The sequence below is a fragment of the Canis lupus genome, chromosome 17 (genome assembly GCF_011100685.1).
Source record: "Canis lupus familiaris isolate Mischka breed German Shepherd chromosome 17, alternate assembly UU_Cfam_GSD_1.0, whole genome shotgun sequence".
Lineage (NCBI taxonomy): Eukaryota > Metazoa > Chordata > Mammalia > Carnivora > Canidae > Canis > Canis lupus.
This window is the reverse complement of record NC_049238.1, coordinates 52206377-52224563: the sequence shown is the minus strand read 5'-3', so window position 1 is coordinate 52224563 and position 18187 is coordinate 52206377. Positions and strand designations below refer to the sequence as shown.

The window sequence follows — 18187 nt, the reverse complement described above, 5'->3', positions numbered from 1 at the left end:
AAAGTAGACTTTCATTTCCTTAGCCTTACAACATTGATTCTATAAGGTAATGCTAAGAATAGATAAGATAATCTGGAGATCAGATTCCAAAGCTGGCATTTGTCTATAAGCACATCAGTTGTGAAATCAATTACTGTGGGAAAAGGTTTATTATTTGAGGTAAGATGGGCTTGATTTTAAATTTCTATTCTGCCACTTAAGGATGTCACTTACCTTGGGTAAGCTCTTTAACACCAGTTGGATAGTATCTTAAAAACCTTTTGTTTCTTTTCATATGCTAATTGGGGAGTATGTCATAAATTAATTTGTTGGAATCCTTAAATTTTTAGTAACTGACTGTAGTGTGAAAGGAGGGTGGCCCAGAATTATCTCCAAAGGACCTACTTACATTGGAGATCTGAAGCTTACCTAGTAGAAACTGAAATTTCAGCCCTAGTGACAGATGAGAAGTGAAAATGGCCCTTTACATAATTTGTTCCTTGTCCCAAAGCAATTTATGATCATTTGTTTCTAGAATAGAAAATAGAAGGTTGGCTCTTTTTATTTCGCAAGTAGAACTTTTATTCTGAACAACTGCCTTACAGTGCTTATGGTTGAATCTCTTATCAGCTCACCAGTTCAGAATACTCTGGAAGAGCTGATAGGTTTGAGAACTGACTCTCAAATCCAAAATCTGGGTATAGCTACATTAAGAAGACAGCTACTATAGGTAAGTGTCTAATCATGAGAGCTCATAAAAACTGGTGGAGTCTAACCCTGTTAGGAGAATCCTACTTACTCCTGTTAGAGAGTAAATCCCAGATCCCCTTCATCCTGGTCCTCAGGGTTTAGGCTAACTGGAAGACATTTAACATTTACTACCTGTGAGAAACTGCTGGATCATTCCACACAACATTATCTTATTTAATCCTCATAATTTCCCTGTGAAATACTTTGTATGTTCCCCATTCCCAATTCCTCACTCAAGTTTTTTCCCCTACCTTGTCAGCTTATATATATCCTATTCCCTCCTGGAATGGTCTTATTTCTCCTTTTTTGCCTCATAATCCTTACTTGTCCTTAAGAGCTCATCTCAGATGTTACAACTTCCAGAAGCCTTCCTAACCCTCTAGGTCTGATTCCCCATTGCACACTGTAATCACACACTGTATCTCAATAAGCACAAGAAATTATTCTTAGTCATGTAATATCTGTCGCTCACACTGAAGCGTAAGCTCCAGGAAGACAGGAATGTATCTGTTCCATTTTCCTGTGTTATTTGTAGTTCCAGGCATATTTCCTTATCCATAGACACTCAGTAAATAAAATGTCTAATTATGGTAAACAAATGCCATCTATCGGGAGTTGTATGTTTGTCTACTATCATTTCAAAACCTTCTTTAAGTTACGCCATACACAAAACCTAACAGGAAGTATTTCTAAAGGAAATCGCCCAAGAAATTCTTCCTCAGCTCTCTTTCAGTTCTAAATTGGTTAACAATAAAAGTTATTCATTAATCTTAGGTGCTGGCTAGGGTGTGGTACTAAAAAAAGGAACTGAAAGTCTCCATAAAGTCGCCCCAATTTGTGTAAGTGAGCTCTTCAGAGAAGTCCCATGTTTCTGAGTAGCAAGTTTTGAAAAAATTGGTAGGACAGGCTCTGGAGCTATAAGTCCCATTAGGAAACCTTACAAAGCACAGAGACAGACGCATGTGGTTTACCAATATTTCTGACTTTCTGCTGGGCTGAAAATTGCTTGTTTTGTGGAAAAGCAAAACTCCACAGCAAGCATCTAAAATGAAGAAACCCCGAACTTTTGAGGAGCAAACGGAATGCATCGTGGACACTTTACTCAAAGACTTCTTAGGCACCACGCTGCTGGTTGCTGACCGGAACCTACGTTGTGTAGATGAAACAGATTCAGGTAAGGCTCCGGGCCCGAGGTCGTGATGGCAGGTCAATAAGAGAAGCTGAGTATGCTTTCTTATTTTGTCTTCACTTCCAAAATGAGAACTAAGCTTTCAGCAATACCTGAACATCAGTAGCCTCCATGAAGGGAAAGGTGTTCTCAGGGAAGGGAGATCTTCTGACTATGGGGTTGACAGAATATTGAAGCTGTTCTTGGAAGAGAATGATGCCAAGATTGTTTAAAAGTCTAGAGAACGTTCTCTAACACCCAGATTCCTGGGACTTGCCATCCCCTCAAACTCTGTAACAAATGTAAATGTATTCTCCCCCTCTTAGGAGAGGCTTGCTCTTTTGATGTGGCCATCATTGCTGGTCGCCTTCGGATGTTGGGGGACCAGTTCAATGGAGAATTGGAAGCTTCTGCCAAAAATGTCATTGCAGAAACCATTCGGGGACAGGTAAAGTTGCTGCAGTTTTTCTATTCCAAACACTCTTTTCTTACTATTCTTATACAACTGTAACTAGAAATGTCCTTCGAAAGATTTGGGGGCTTATGTTCATCCAAGGAGACACAGCAGGAGCTCTCCAGTTGCTAGTTCTTCAGGAGCTAATCACAGGTCCAAATGGTATTGAGAAGAAAATCTTCTGGGTGGTCAGCCTTCAGACTGTTCCCATTCGTTTTCCAGCAGAGCGGAGCATACATGGCATAGAGCACATCTGTAGCACTTTGTTCTAGGTAAAGCACTTTATTCTTTTATGTACCTGTTGTAATATTTATTTGGCTGGGAGTAGGCATCTCCCTCTCCCCCCTACAAGGTCCAGCAATGAAATTATCTACATAATTTCAGAACGACAGGCAGACAAGACAGTCGACAAGTCTGCTGGGGTGAGGGGTAAGTACCTACAGCAACCATCTAGGGCATATCTGGATTTTCATCAGAATGCTGATTACTGGCAGAAGCACTTGGATTCTGTATTGCTTGTAAAGACCATAGACGATGTCGTGTTCTAGAAGATATTTCTGACTAATGTCAACAATGGCGAGTAATATGAACTTATCACTTAATACGTGCCAGGCAGTATTCCAAACACTTTGCACTTATTATCTCATTTAGACCTTCCACCCCTCCCTGGGGTGTTATAGAAACTGTTATTCATCTGTGCATGTAGTGCTATGAGAGCAAACATCTAACCCTTTTGTTCACTGCAATATCCACACAATTCAGAGTAGTACCTCCTATACGAGAGACCCTCCACAAATACTTTTTGACTGGATATCCATGTAAACAGATAAGGAAACTGAGGAAGAGGGAAACAAGAAATTAGGTTACTCAGCGGGTATTGAAGTTAGGATTTGAACCCAGACTGATTCCAGAATCCTACTCTTCACCATTATGCTTTATTCTGGATAATACACCTATTTAGGCAGAACTGTATTATCACTCTTCATTGCTTGCACTAAAGTTTTCCTAGGTAGCAGAAAGCTGAATTTACTTTTATTTTTTAATTAAAAAAAAGTTTTTTGAAACAGTTCTAAATTTATAGGAAAGTTGTATATATTGTACAAAGAATTTCCCTCTTGAATCATCTGAGAGTGGGTAGCTGATAGGATGTTCCATCATCTCCTAATACTTGGCACATTTCCTTTCAAACAAGGCCATTCTTTTATATAACCACAGTCTAAGCATCGAAACCAGGAAATCAGCACTGACACATTATCATCTTGTCCTCAGATCCCATTCAAGATTTGCCAATTGTCCCAGTGATGTCACTTAACAACAAAAAGATCTAAGCCAGGGTGCCTCGGTGGCTCAGTTGGCTAAGCATCTGCCTTTGGGTCCCCTGCTCAACAGGGAGCCTGGTTCTCCTGCTTCCTCTGCCTGCCTCTCCCCCTGCTTGTGCTCGTCCGTTCTCTCTCTCTGTCAAATAAATAAATAAAATTTTTTAAAAATCTAGGCCAGAATCATATCCTGCATTTAGTTGTCATGTCTCTTTAGTCTCCTTCAATCTGGAACTGTTTCTCAGTCTTGCCTTGATTTTTCATGACCTTAACACTTGAAGATTATGGGTCAGTTATTTTGTAACCTTGGATTTGTTCCATGTTTCCTCCTGATTGGATTCAGGGTATGTACTTTTGGTAGGAAGATCACAGAAGGGTTGCTGTGTTCTTCTCATTGCACCTATTAAGTGGCACAAATTTCAATCTGTCCCATTACTGATGTTAACTTCAATCACTTAAGGATAGGGTCTGCAAGACTTCTCCACTGTAGTTAATATCCTTGGTTAATATAGTCAAGTGTTGTGGAGGGAGGTACGTTGAAACCATGTAAATATCCTATATCTCATCAACATTTCAATCTATTCATTTATTTTTTACATCAACATGGACTCATGAATTCCTCCTTTATTCAAAGGTTAAAATCTGTTACTATCACTATTTATTTGGATGCTCAAATTGTCCCAGTTTTGACCAGTGGGAATCCTCTCCATCTGGGCTGTGTCTTTTTGGCATGCCCCTGTCATTCTGTGGGTACTTCCTTAATTTCTGGCAGATCTCTTTGTATTTTCTAAGCCCCACCCTGAAATCAGCCACTCTCCAGGGACCTTTGGTTTCTTTTAATGGAGAATGATATTTGGAAACCAAGATCTGGGTACTCATGTAAATGTCTTTCTCAGTGTGTTTGGCTCTGACAGCCCACTCTGACTAACATGGGTCCCCCTACAACACTACGCTAGATCTTGCTTGGCCCCACCTAATGACTTTTGGATCAGTTTTTGGGGAGAGGACAGAGGAAGAGGAAAAACAAGTCTTTTTTTTTTTTTAACTTTAGAATTTCCCAGATGTCAGTCATTCAAATAATACTGTCACCACTCAACCAGCTATGCTATCACATACTTAATATTTTTCTTTCAAATCATTTTGTTTTTCTTTCAACCATTTTGCTCATCCTCAGTAATAATGTCTAAAATCATGGGATGTGATGGGTTACTTATGTTTTCTCTATACATGTTACAATAAATAACAAAATAATAAAATAATAGACATTTGTCCATCTACTCCTTAAGATTACCCCAGATACAACCAGTTGTGCATCTGCCATTCTCTAGGAAACTCTTGCTTTACTGGACTCCTGCCCCTGCAGCCTCTTCTGCTTATTTATCGATACTTCACTGATAAACTATGTCTCTCCCCAGGCAGGAGCTGTACTTCGGGACACAGTAAAATCTCTCAGCCAGGCCTGGTGTGCTCAGGATTCCAGCTTAGCTTATGAGAGAGCCTTTCTGGCAGTGTCAGTGAAGCTTCTTGAATATGTGGCCCGCATGGCTCCTGAAATGGCAAGACAGATGGCTGCCCCCATGACAAACATGATCAATGGGAACAATGCCATCCGGGAGTTTGTCCAGGGACAGGGAGGTTGGGTAAGTATGTCGGAGCCCCTGGCTTTAATAGGCATTTGCATTGTTTTTGTACTAATACCTGGGACTCCCAATTCCAGATTCTTTCTGTAAGTTGGAAACCAAGTAGAAAAACAGACCTCCTTATTTTGCTGCAAATGGCAGGTTTTTGTTTTTGTTTTTGTGTGTGTGCCATGGAAATGGCAGCAGTCAGAAGCTCAAGATTATAGATGTTGGACTCCAGAAACATTTGCCTAAAGTTTTAGTTGACTACTAACAGTGTAGAGCTAAATTCCGCTTCCCAGATATAACAGCCTAGGAAGCATACTAGTGATAGTGTACTGGGCTCAGCCTGGCTTCAGAAATTCAGAATCATCCCCTGTTGTCTAACCAAAAACAATGTCATTTGCTGCAGTAATAACTATAGGAGAATAACTAAGCCCATGTCTTACTAATCATTAGAATATCTGCTCTCATAGAGCATTCCTCTTCATGTCCAGCATCAGCAGAAGCCTTAGTAAGAGCTGCATTCCTGGGAGGTACCTGTAAGTAATTTGTGGTTTCTTGAGGAAGCTCCCTGTAGGAAGATGATCCCTTTGACCGAAAGATATTCATTGTCCTTCCTAGGAAAATCTGGAGAGCTGAAGAAGAGGTGGCACTGTTTACCAGCTTGAACATCACTGCTACTTTGATCGGGCGATTGATTTCTGGCAGTTAAAACAGATGACCAAATGCAAAGCTACCTTCTTTTGGACTTAGCTGAATAATTTCTTCTCTACTGATGATGCTAAAGTTAGGAGCAGCCCTCGGAGGTCTACAGAGATTTTGTACTTTCTGCCTTTATGTGAGTTTTAATGAGGTTCCATTTAAGCAAATACCTCCAGATACAAAGTAATGGCTTGTTAGGAGTGGAATTCCAGGTGACAGAGCAGGACTTCGCTGGAGATAGTTTGGAAAAGGGAGCACGTGGTAAACTATTCATTCAGATTTGGCCCTGTCTTTTGGTAAGGATCTTGTCTACTCATTTTGCAGTTTAAAGATCTTCTGGGAGATTTTGGTTGGAACCATGTTATTTTAGGTTGAGAATTTTCTTTTAAATCCCTAGCCTAAGTTTTGTGTTAATTTCACCAAAGCAGAATTATTTTATGAATTTTTAGGTTGAAAGCAAAAAATGGCAGTTTCCTCATCTGCCTTTCTACTAAAAAGGCCGACAAAAGATGAAACGTCATATTTTTACTGCCACAGGATGCAGGAAGTGCTGGCCCACATCTAGGACAGTGGGGCCATCCCAGCTTAGATGAAACTAGCTGTATACCACAGTATTTTTCAAACCGAAAACTGGTTTACATACCCCTGGTGGACCTTATAAATTGCTGATTTCCAGGCCCCGTTCCTAGAGATTCTGATTCTGTAGGGGTGGGCGGAGGCCTAGGATCCTACCTTTTTGAAAACCAGTTCCACAGGGGATTCTTTTGTACATATAGAATTTGAGAGCCATTACTTTAGAGCAGGGCTTGGCCAAATACTGCCCACTACTTTTTTTGCAGATAGGTTTATTGGCATGCAACTACACTCGCTTGTTTCTAGATTGTCTATGGCTGTTTTAGCATTGCAATGGCAGAGTCGAGGAGTCACAGCAGATACCTTATGGCTTGTAAAATATATTTAATATCTGGCCCTTATGGAACATGTGTAGCTTTAAAGCTAGGTGAACATTTCTCCTTGAATTATTTAAGTTCTGTTGCAATCCTGATCACTCATGCCAAACACAACTGTATGTAGGATAACTCATTTTTATTTTTATTATTTTTTTTAGAATTTAGTCTGAGAGTGTTTGTTAGTTCCTGCATAGTAAACACTTTCTCTAGGACTCTGAATCAGAGAGCTCCGAGACTCCTAGGTAGTCAGTCATTAGAGGGTATACATTTTCCTGGCCCTACCATAGGTGACTGGTAGTGACTGGAAGCATATGATATCTACGGTATGTGTGTCTTGTAATAGTCCTTAATCATCTTATAGTTGAGTAGGCAATCCTCAAGTAGAGACTCTTATATTCATAAGCCCCAAGACTAGACTACCTAACTGATTGTCGAGAAAAAAAGCATTGCTATATCTATTTTTGAAGAGCAGCGTTAATGGCTTGGTTACAGTTTGGCTCAAGTGTAACCACATCCCCTCCCTTCAGCCAGCCAGCTATCTGCTTCCCCAAATGCATAGAAACAAGGATGTAGGTAGCATTGCTACTATATTTTGACTTTTTCAAGTTATGCTCTTTCCTCTATTCATAGATAAATCACAACAGGTTAGTAATCCCAAATGAGATTCCATGTCTCTATTAATAGAAATTAGCTTTTTTGCTACCAAGTTAAGACACTCAATATATTCCTTTTTCCTTTGCATTACTATAAATTCAACATGGTGGGTTTTGTGGTATTTGACTTCTTCGGCGAAATCACTATTTTCACTTTGACCAATGCTGTTTTGTTCATGAAATAAAATTGTGTCTACATATTTGAACTAATTCTCAGCAAGTGCAGTCTCAATTGAATGACAGAGAAACAGAACAGATTGGTAGTTGCCAGGGGCAGGGCGTGTGAGGTGGGGGGAGAAGATGAAAGTGGGCAAAGGGTATAAACTTCGAGTTATAAGATGAGAAAGGTCTAGGGATGTAATATACGGCATGGTGACTATAGTTAATAATACTGTATCATATATTGAAAAGTTGTTAAAAGAGTAGATTTTTAAGGAACTCGCCACACACACACTTTCTTCCTTCCTTTCTTTCTTTCTTTCTTTCTTTCTTTCTTTCTTTCTTTCTTTCTTTCTTTCTTCTTTCTTTCTTTCTTCTTTCTTTCTTTCTTTCTTTCTTTTAAATTTTTTATTGGAGTTCAATTTTTTTTTATTGGAGTTCAATTTGCCAACATATAGCATAATACCCAGTGCTCATCCCGTCAAGTGAGATTTTATTTTTTCTAAGTAATCTCTACACCCAACATGGGGCTCGAACTCACTGAGTTCAAGAGTCGCATGTTCCACTGCCTGAGCAAGCTGGGTACCCCAAAACACATCTATTCAGCTAGGTAAGGTGATAGACATGTTAACTAACCTTATTGTGGTAAGCATTTTGAAATATGCATATATAGCAAATTATTACACTGCACGCCTTAAACTTATACAATGCTACATGTCATAACATCTCAATCAGCTGAAAGATAAAGTAAATGATAAATGTCAGAGGCCAGCAGCCTCCTCTTTGTCTTTTTTTCTCCCACTTAGCTAGACCAGCTCCCTGTTTCATCCTATACTGCCAATAAAACATTAGAATATGAATCTGGCTCCGAGTGTACAGCATTATTTTGAGATTGCAGGATATGGTGCCTCTGGGGATTATACCAAATAAATGGGTAATGCAGCTCTGATTTGGATGTTGTGTTTGTTACTAGGCCATCCGCTTCTAGGCGAGCTGAAGTGGTGGAGTTGCAGCAAGAAGACACTGTAGCCCAGAGATTAAAAATACCTTCAGATTGTCTGATTTTAACAATTTAGTTTTACCAGAGACTAATCATGTGAATTGGGCCAGTAATCCAATTCCTTTGTGTCTTAGTTTCCACATCTTAAAATAGAGATGTTTGGTCACTAATTCATAGGATTGAGGTGAGGGGTAAATGAAGCAATACATTGTGTTAAGGGCTTAGCCCAGTTTCTGGAATATTTTAAGCACTGCACCATTAGCAATTTGAGGCTGCAGTGATTTGGGGTTCGTAAAGTTCTAGCTTGACTTTTTTCTCTCCACTGACACTGTCTTTTACAAAGATAAGCCAACCTTCTGGCTTTACCTCTCACCTCAATGTGAGTGATTTCTAAGTCTGACTAATTTTCCTTCTTCCTAAATCCACATCTACAAGCTCTGATTCTTCATTTCTGTATACCTTTTTTTTTATATCTATGCTTTCCCAAACTGCCATCCAGCTAGCTCATAACCTTAGTCATTTTCCCCTGTTCGCTCTTTCCAGTCTTACACACAAAATTAGTCTTTCTCACTTATTCCTTATTTTTTGACCTAATTCTCTCACAAGAGTTTATTACCACTTACCTGGACTTTTGGTAAAACCTCTTAGTTAGGCTGTTAATTGATTGTCCTGTTCCAGGCTTGCCCCATTCCAGTCTGTTCTGTATACTGCCACCAGGTTAACCAAAGCCATGGTTTCCTTGTCTATTCTTTTGATTAGTTTTTAGATATGGTATAGTTCATTTTGAAATTTTACATACTACTGAAGGAGATGATGAGACTTTCAAAATATTAATTACAAGGGGCCATTTCTTAAAAAAAAAAATATCAAGGACCATTGCTCTAATTGCCATTTTCTTAAGATTTTCCAGTGCAACTTTTGAAGGTGATTGGATACGTTCATTATCTTGATTGTGGTGATGGTTTTGTGGGGTGTACACATTTCAAACTTATCCAACCACACACTTTGAAATGTGTAGTTTACTGTATTTCAATAGTACCTAAATAAAGTTGTTATTTATTTATTTTTAAAACAAAACCTTCGCTGGTTTTTCACTGCCCGTCAAATAAAGCCCAACTTTTCAGCCTGGTATTCAAATTCCCTCAGGGTCTGTCTCCAACTGCCATTTCTAGCCTTTTCAATCAGGACTCTACATAACCAAGGCTTGGTCAGATTGAGCCACTCACTAAGCTACCCTCTTCCTATTGTTCTTTCTCTCTCTCTTTTTTTTTCCTAAAGATTTTATTCATTTATTTTTGAAGACACAGAGAGAGAGGCAGAGACATAGGCAGAGGGAGAAGCAGGCTCCATGCAGGAAGCCCGATGTGGGACTTGATCCTGGGACTCCAGGATGACACCCTGAGCTAAACTCGCCCCCCCCCCCACCCTTTCATATTGCCTCTCCTCAGGCTCTTTGACAAATCCAGGGCCTAACTCAAATGCTGCTTCCTCCATGAAGGCTATCCAGGTAACCCAAGTCAATGTGATCTTTGCCTTCTCAAAATTTTGTTTGTATAACATTTATAGCTGTACCACAAGTGGCCTTAAATTATAGCTATTTGTATACTTAACCTTCCTCACAAGTATAAGAGGTCCTTGAAAGAAGATAATTTGTTGTATTCACCTGTAGTGCACCTCTTCCTGTTCTCTAGCATATATCTGGATCTCTTAAATATTCATTAAATAAATAGATGAATAGACTGAATAAACAATCAAAAGGAAGATAAGACTTCTAGTTAATTTTCTTTAAGATTTTATTTATTTATTCATGAGAGACACACAGAGAGAGGCAGAGACATAGGCAGAGGGAGAAGCAGGCTCCCTGCAGGGAGCCCAATATGGAACTCGATCCCGGGACCCTGGGATCATGCCCTGAGCTGAAGGCGAGCGCTCAACCACTGAGCCACCCAGGCACCCCAAGACTTCAAGTTTGATTATATTTTGAACAAGATGCCAAAACCCCACCAAGAGTCCCAATTCTGTTTTAAGAAAAGGTACATTGTGTCGATTGCAAACTATCAGTTGACTTTTGCCTTCTGAGGGTTGTTTCTGAAACCAAAGGCAGAACATGATTCCCTGTGGAATGTAGGAAGCTAACTAAGAGGTTCATAGCCGATGACCTGAGATTGATGAGGGCTCAGAATGCTGTAGTGACAAGAAACAACTGTGACCAGAAGCAATCGTGACAAGAACATGGGTAGGGGACTTTCCTGGTGCTGGTGATGTAGAAAGATGAGCAAAGCAACAAGCTTCATCAGAGGTGTTTTAGAAGACTCTTCTGTGTCCATTTATAGAAGGGAGAATGGATGTATTCTGGAGAGGAAGGAGATCATTTCTTCCCCCAGCCATCACAGCCCTGCAGGATTGGACTCTGCCTCAGTGGTGGTGGCCCCATTCCTTCCTCAACAATGGCCCTGCTGCTTGGGCAGTAGCACTCAGGCAAGTGCTCTTTGCCAGGTTCTCGGGGCCTCCCTGCAGGGAAGGCCCATCTGCTCCTGGCATAGTGAGAGTGCCCAGCCAGAGACTGGTGTAGACTGTGCCAGGCAGGAGACCTGGAGTCACTGATGTAGTGAGTAAGCAAGTCAGTGTGCATCTCTCGCCAATACCTAACCGTGTTATATAGCACATGCTTTCATAACAGAAACAGGTTTATTTTAAGTGTGCTTAAGACCACGTGAAGTGTTGTGGCTTACACAGATACATACAGAAGACACTAGCACTGCCTTTGATAAACTTAACCCTCTAGGGGGAGGGTTATGTTTTTTCTTTTGAATAAACTCTTTTAAATAATCTTACGGGAGACTAGGAACATGTGAAAAAATGAATAAAACTTCTATAGCTGAATATATAGACTTGATCCTGAGAGAAGGCCAACTAAGTAAGAGAAGTGTGTGGTGAGATGGCATTAGGAGCAGGGTTTTTGAAGAAAAGAGTAACCAGGCTTTACAGCTTTATTTTCGTCTTGACAAAAAGTAGGGGAAAGGTGAGAAGTAGCAAAAGAGGTGGTGATAGAATGAGCAAGGCCTGTGGATAATGTGGCTAGGTAGTTTGGATAGGGACACATGGGGAGGGGCGTGGTGGCAAGTGGAAGAATCAGGACAGACGTGTTCCCATAGACCATCAGCGATTACTTTGGGTCTTTAGCATGACAGTAGAATTTTAAGAACTTTCGTGGTTTCTAGAAGCCTTGGTTCCTAGGAGATGGTAGCATCGGGTATAACTGAGAGCCTGTTGCTACAGGAACCCACATGTGCAAAAGTACAAAAGGGGATAGTGGTCAGCAGGGGAATGGACAAGACTGCTTGAGTCTATCAGATATTGAGGAGAGAGGACAAGTTGGCCCTGGTGACCAAGGGGATGCTCACAGAGAATGGAGTATCCCACAGATAACACACGGAGCCCATATCAAATCAATGGCCCTGCAATGTAGAGAAAGGCAGGCATAGTGCCACTACAGCAAAAATTGGTGAGTGGCTTCCCCAGGGTGAAATATGCCTTCTTATATAGAGAGAAGGATGTTCTGAGAAACCTGAGAGTATTTCCTATTAACCAAATAATAACTGTCCTAATACTTTCCCCTGATATTGTCTTTGGTTGAAAGATTTTTTTTTTCTTTCGGTCATTGAATTCCAACCACGGTGACACTCATGTTTCCCCTTACACTGGCGTACTTCCCTCTTTGCGATGTGGGCGACAGTGTGATGGTCACTTCTCTCCACTGTTGTCTTCCTTCTGAGCACACAGGAGAGCCACAGGAGGCAGCAGTGAGGTCCTCCTTCCTCTCTCTTCTTCAGGCGCTCGTTCACTTTTACTTTCCACTAGAACTCACCTTTGAGGGTTCTGACAAAGTGCTCATGGGTTTTTCACTGCATGGAACTGTCGTGTTCACTCAGGGTTTATGCCAGCCCGGTTTAAATGTTTCATCACAAGTTCATAAATCCTTTTAGGTGCTTACCAGTCTTTGCTGTATAACATGCTCCCCCTTTGCCAGCTCTTGATCTTCCCACAGGAGATAAATGAGTCATCAGAATCTCTATCAAAAAGCATGATGCTCCTGTTGTCCTCTGGTACCTGTAGAAGGAAGTACAAAAAATTAAGTATAGCAGCTTAGATTTGTTCAAAATAAAACTGAAAAAAAAAATAAAACTGAAGGGTTTTTTTGTTTTGTTTTGTTTTCTCCTTCACTCTTGTTTTTTGCTTACTTGAGTGGTCTACTCAGGAAATGGTCTTTCAGCTAAGTGGGTTTTTGAGGTTGGGTTATTTCACGATGTTTCTGTATCTTTTGGTTTTAGAGTGGAACAGACTCCTAAGAATTGCTGTTTGCTTTGTAAAAACTCTACAGTTATGTGAAGATAATATTTTTAGATTCTTATATTTGGAGTAAAAGTGCTATGGAGGGTATCTCAGCGAATTTCTCTCTGTCTCATATCTATCTCTATGTCAGCTCTCCCTAAGATGAGACTAAAGTTAAAGATTGTTCTGAAATATGAACTTGAGAAAAAGAGCTTTAAATCTCATTTTATTAGGTCTCTTTTGTTTATTAATTAGTAAAGATCTGGTTTGGTTGGAAGTAATTATATTCTAAGGGGACCGAAACTCTCTCATTAAAATATAGAACATCATTTTCCTTTTAGGGGTATGCTTTGCTACTCTGCAAATGAGCAAGTTAGTTTGGAATGTTTTTTTATTTTAATTAGTAGTTACATCTTTGTCTTAGTCTTGAGATGCTTTATTATTGGCTAACAGTGCTTTTTACTGTGGCTTGTTCACTACTATATCCGCAGCCCTGACATAGTGCTTTATATTTAGTGGATAGTCAATAAATTTGTGAACAAATTGATGGATTGTTATGTCTTTTATTCTAATTTAAAGATAGCATAATAATTTTAAAAGACTTTTTAAAAAGCACCCTTGATCCCAGCACTTACACAATTGATTCTTTTCTGCATCACTTACTTAGTCTTCACCTAACCTTATACATACTTTTATAGAGTTTTAGTTATTGTGAACTTTAGCCTTTGTGCTTTTAAAGTTTTCCTTATATTTTATATGTCTTAAAATAGCCAAATTAAACATCACATTAGTTAGTGCTACAAAAAGTTCCCCTTTAATGCCAGATGGGGCTAACTGGGGAAATACTATCCTATTCTCAACAAATATTATTGAAGAATTATGCTTAATTTTAATTTATTATGTGGCTCTGGATTGAAATTCTTTATTGGCCTCACCTGCCTATAGCAGGATCCCTCAAAGACTGTTCCTTTCCTGTTGTGAGGAAAATAAAGTGGATGCAGCTTCATAGTGTTTGGAATCATAATTTCCTAAAGGAAGTTTGAATAATGCAAAACAGAAAGGATTGCTAATATCTTAAATAGAGGAAGCTCTAATGGCACATTTCCCGGTTTCCTTTGGTATTATTTCAGGCTAATTTTGCTAACATTTATGGAACTCCTGTCCTCAAGCAGAGATGATATGCTGATTTTGGCTTGCACTTACTCTGTATGAGACAGTCTTAGGTAGGTTTGTACTCGCTGAGGAGAGGATTTATTCAAGCTGAGATATGGAAGCTTTTTTCTAGAACAGCCTGCCTGTCAAACAAGCCAAAATGCCATGTGTACAGTGTGGCCTCCTGAAGCAATGGCCTTTTCCAAAGCACTCTTTGGGAAAGTAGAGATGTCTTCTCTAGACCTGGAAAGCTACTGTTGCCAGCAAGGTAGTCGATTTTACTCTTTCTTCTGTTCCTTATAGTTAACTAGTATTGGATACAGAGGATATTGGGCCAACTTCCTCATCAGGTGCTCTTCGTGGGGCGGGGTCACACTATTCTCCTGGCTCCTGTACAGTCCTGAGATCAACAACACTTCCCTTAAGCAGGTCGGCACTTCCCCAGCCCTGGGGAGAGATACAGACTGTCAGAAGCAGCTGACTTTGCTTCATCCAAAAGAGAATTTGAGGTCTGTCTGGCAGGCTTAAAACTTCTGAATAAAAATGCCTTGTCTGATGAACAGAAATTTGCCACTGATCACGTGGACAAAGAACTTTGGGGAGAACGGTACAGGTGGAAGATGTCTTAACTCCATACAGTGCCTATCTCCCTTTCTGACACTAATTTTTCTGAGTTCATCTGGGACCTGAAGAAACAGAAAGTATTAGCAGGACCTCTGTGTTCGTGGAGGAACTGGGGAGAAGCAGACCCCAGCCATGAGAACTGGCCTTCTGCCTTTTCTCTAGGAAACAAGAAAAAAAAAGGTGAATCTTGCTTAAAGATGATGAAGTGGAAGAGTCTCAGAGCTAAGCAGACCATGTGTTATGTTCTGGTTAGCCTCTTGTTTGTTAAAACTTGAACTGTAAACCAGGTTCCTTCCTTGAGAAGGGAGGCACTAGGGCCCTGGAGTGATGGTGGCTTTGTTGTGTGACCACAGAGGCTGGTTGCGTACTAATTTCCTCTAGGGCTTGTGACGAAGTCAGTTAACCACAGCCTTCAACATGCTCTGCTCTGGCAGCAGCAGTGGCTTCTTGGTGGTATCTCGGCCATGACATACATTTGACATGCCCTCCCTTAACCCGCTGGTAGACAGCTTCTCTTGGCCTGCAGCATGGACCAAAGGGAAATTCTGCACAAGTTCCTGGATGAGGCCCAAAACAAGAAATCTAGCAAAGAGGAGTTTGCTGATGAATTTCTGGTGAGTCCTATGTGTGACACTCTCAAGGTAGTTACACAGACTGCTTAATTGATGAGGATGGTCCAACTGTCCTAGACCAAATTGCTCTTGGGATAAAAAGTGAATGTCAGACCTTGCAGGGGAAGAAGGGAGAGAGGCAAAACCAGAAGCTCGACTTTTCTCAGTGGCTTGTGTGTTTTTCTCTTGAAAAAACTATTTCAAATGTTGGTTGCTAGTTCTCAGGAGTTTGGCCAGGATTCCTGTGGAAGGCTTACACAATTCCAGGTGTATAAGTACTCATATTAATTGACCATCTGGAGTTCCCAGGTACCTGAATTGAGTTGTGGTTGATGCTTCAAATGACTACTTTTATTTTATTTTATTTTTAAAGATTTTATTTATTTATCCATGAGAGACAGAGAGAGAGAGGCAGAGACACAGGCAGAGGGAGAAGCAGGCTCCATGCAGGGAGCCTAATGCGGGACTCAGTCCCAGGTCTCCAGGATCACACCCTGGCCTGAAGGCAGGCACTAAACTGCTAAACCACCCAGGCTGCTCTCAAATGACTACTTTTAATTAATATTAAGAGGAAAGAAACCAAGATTAACTTTTCATGGAACATGATGTTTTAGCCTCCCCATGGAATCCCATTTGGATGACAAAGGTTCTTGAGGAGCACTGAAACTACCTCCTGTCATATTTCTTTATTTCTTCTTTTATTTTTCTTCTGAGAAGAAAAATGAGCACATGTGTTTTTGTACTAACAGGGTTTCCTTAAGCTTCTTTTGCTTGGAGGGGTGGAATAACAGGGATGGGGGAGTAGACACAAGTGAGGGGTATGGAGACAAATATAAGTGCCAGGTAGCCTAGGGCCAACTAGATCTGACCATCCAGGAAAACACTGCTTCTCTTCTGAGGAGACTGTGGTGACTGATGTGTCAGCAGCTGGGTAGGCCTCATTTGTCCTATAACCTAGCATATCAGAGGACATAGGCTATCTGATAGTGCCTACTATGTATTTTGGAATACCTCCAGCTGGTGTTTCGGGGCTATAAGAACTCGAAGCCTTCGGTCTTCAGCTGTGAATAAGTAGGAAAAACAAGAGAGTTGAAGCAGAAAATCTGAAATCAAATCATGATTCTCTTTCTTTGACATGTTCCTTAATTTCCCCATGTCTTTGTTTTCTAACTTCCAAAATGAGGATGATAATCCATGTCCTACCTGTCTTCACAGGTTGTTGTGATGATTAAATATCAATAATAATTAAAAGTGTTCATTCATTCAGTAATATTTATTGAGCATCTACTGTATACCAAGTTTGGTTCTAGGCACTGAAGATACAGCCATGAACAAGACCAAACTTCTGTGCTCATGGACCTAATATTCTGGCACCCGATAGTAGATATGAAAGCACTCAGTAAAGTCTTGAGTGATTAGATATTATGACTGAGTGATTATATGTTGTGAGAGAAGCCCCTATGTCAACTCAACTTGGGTAATATTGGGGCATCGTGAAAAATGTACTCTCATCGCCACTGGCCAGGCAGTGAGTCCCTCTGAGTAGACCTACCAGGGAGGGAAGCAAGGAGAAGTCCTGACCTACGTGTCTGTTTAGATATGTGCCTCCCCCTGGGCTATACTCCAGAGCCAAATTCACCCAACACATAGAGGTAAAAAGTGACCTGAGGAGGTAGGGCCAGCCTCTGTCTTATTCCAGTTGTGTTTTTAAAAATAATATAGACTACATCCCCAATATTGTACCTTTTCTTACCTCAGTCATTATAAACTCCCACCAAATTATGGAAGTCACCTAACCTCCTGTTTTCTCTGCCTCTAGACTTGTCCCACCTTCAATCAATTTTCCATTCAGTACCCAACTGATCTAATAACCACAGACCTGGCCATTTCCCCCTGCTTAAAAACATTGTATAGTTCTTTTTTTCAGCTGTTTAAAACTGTGAAATATAATACATAGTTATAAAGCTACATACAACATGTGTAAGTATAATTATAAAGCCACCACCATCAAGGTCACGGACCAGAACATTCTTGGACTTAGGAAGACCTCTGTATATCACTTCTCTGGCCGACCTTGCACCCCACTCCCATCCCCCACCCCCATCATGTCCTGATCTGCTCTGCCCAAGGAATAATCACTATCCTGACTTTTGTATTAATCACTTCCTTGCTTTCCTAGCTCTTGGTTTCAAGGACCTTGTTTTTGGATGGTGATTAAGTGGAACCTCACTGTTCATTGACTCACGTCCTCCAGTGGAAAAACAGAGTCTTGCCCTCAGTCCCACCTAACGGTTCAGCTGAGATATCGGAGACATTCATTTTGGGGGAGTTGGGTAGTGGTGAACAGGGCTAGATTGCTTGCCGGGACAAGATCAATACTGCTGTTAACTTGAAGGGCTTTCCATCTGGTCCTGTTCCCTACCCCTCCTTAAGCCCTTTCATCTATTCTCCCAAGATTTGATTTTTGAGGTTGGAGGACTGATTCTGTGACACAAGGCCACTGTTAGCCTAAATGGTAGAGACTTTGTGGGAATTCTAGAAAATCACCTCTGGTTCCAGGTAGACCATCTGTGTACCCTGCCCCTACCAGGTCAGTGGCTTGGATTTCCGTCTCCAACCTCCCTCTTGGCTGTGTATCTGTGTGCAGAGCACATGGCCCTGCTATGATAGTTGAAGCCAATACCATGTGGCATAGGATATTTCCCATGCCAATGC

At 40.7% G+C, this 18187-nt stretch overlaps 2 protein-coding genes across 4 annotated transcripts in view; both read left to right on the top strand.

The window, feature by feature from the left end:
• The first annotated feature begins 1415 nt into the window (after positions 1 to 1415).
• BCL2L15 (BCL2 like 15) lies at positions 1416 to 7805 on the top strand. The gene is made up of 4 exons (XM_038561821.1): positions 1416 to 1903; positions 2224 to 2345; positions 5083 to 5307; positions 5911 to 7805. Exons 1-4 carry the CDS (start codon positions 1777 to 1779, stop codon positions 5926 to 5928), a joined length of 492 nt encoding a protein of 163 aa, XP_038417749.1. The 5' UTR covers positions 1416 to 1776; the 3' UTR covers positions 5929 to 7805.
• Positions 7806 to 15246: 7441 nt separating this feature from the next.
• Positions 15247 to 18187, top strand: part of PTPN22 (protein tyrosine phosphatase non-receptor type 22) — a 60334-nt gene continuing 57393 nt past the window's right edge. For 2 of the 3 annotated variants that reach the window (XM_038561807.1, XM_038561806.1), the window contains exon 1: positions 15247 to 15475. In XM_038561807.1, the coding sequence (XP_038417735.1) occupies positions 15389 to 15475 (87 nt within the window). In that variant the 5' untranslated portion in view covers positions 15247 to 15388. The remainder of the gene's footprint in view (positions 15476 to 18187) is intronic. The other variant, XM_038561808.1, reaches the window with a different exon arrangement.

Coding starts and splice junctions, on each gene's coding strand:
- BCL2L15 (XM_038561821.1), top strand. CDS start 1,777: ATGAAGAAACCCCGAACTTTTGAGGAGCAAACGGAATGCATCGTGGAC. Junction 1,904..2,223: donor TGTAGATGAAACAGATTCAG/GTAAGGCTCCGG, acceptor TCCCCCTCTTAG/GAGAGGCTTGCTCTTTTGAT. Junction 2,346..5,082: donor CAGAAACCATTCGGGGACAG/GTAAAGTTGCTG, acceptor GTCTCTCCCCAG/GCAGGAGCTGTACTTCGGGA.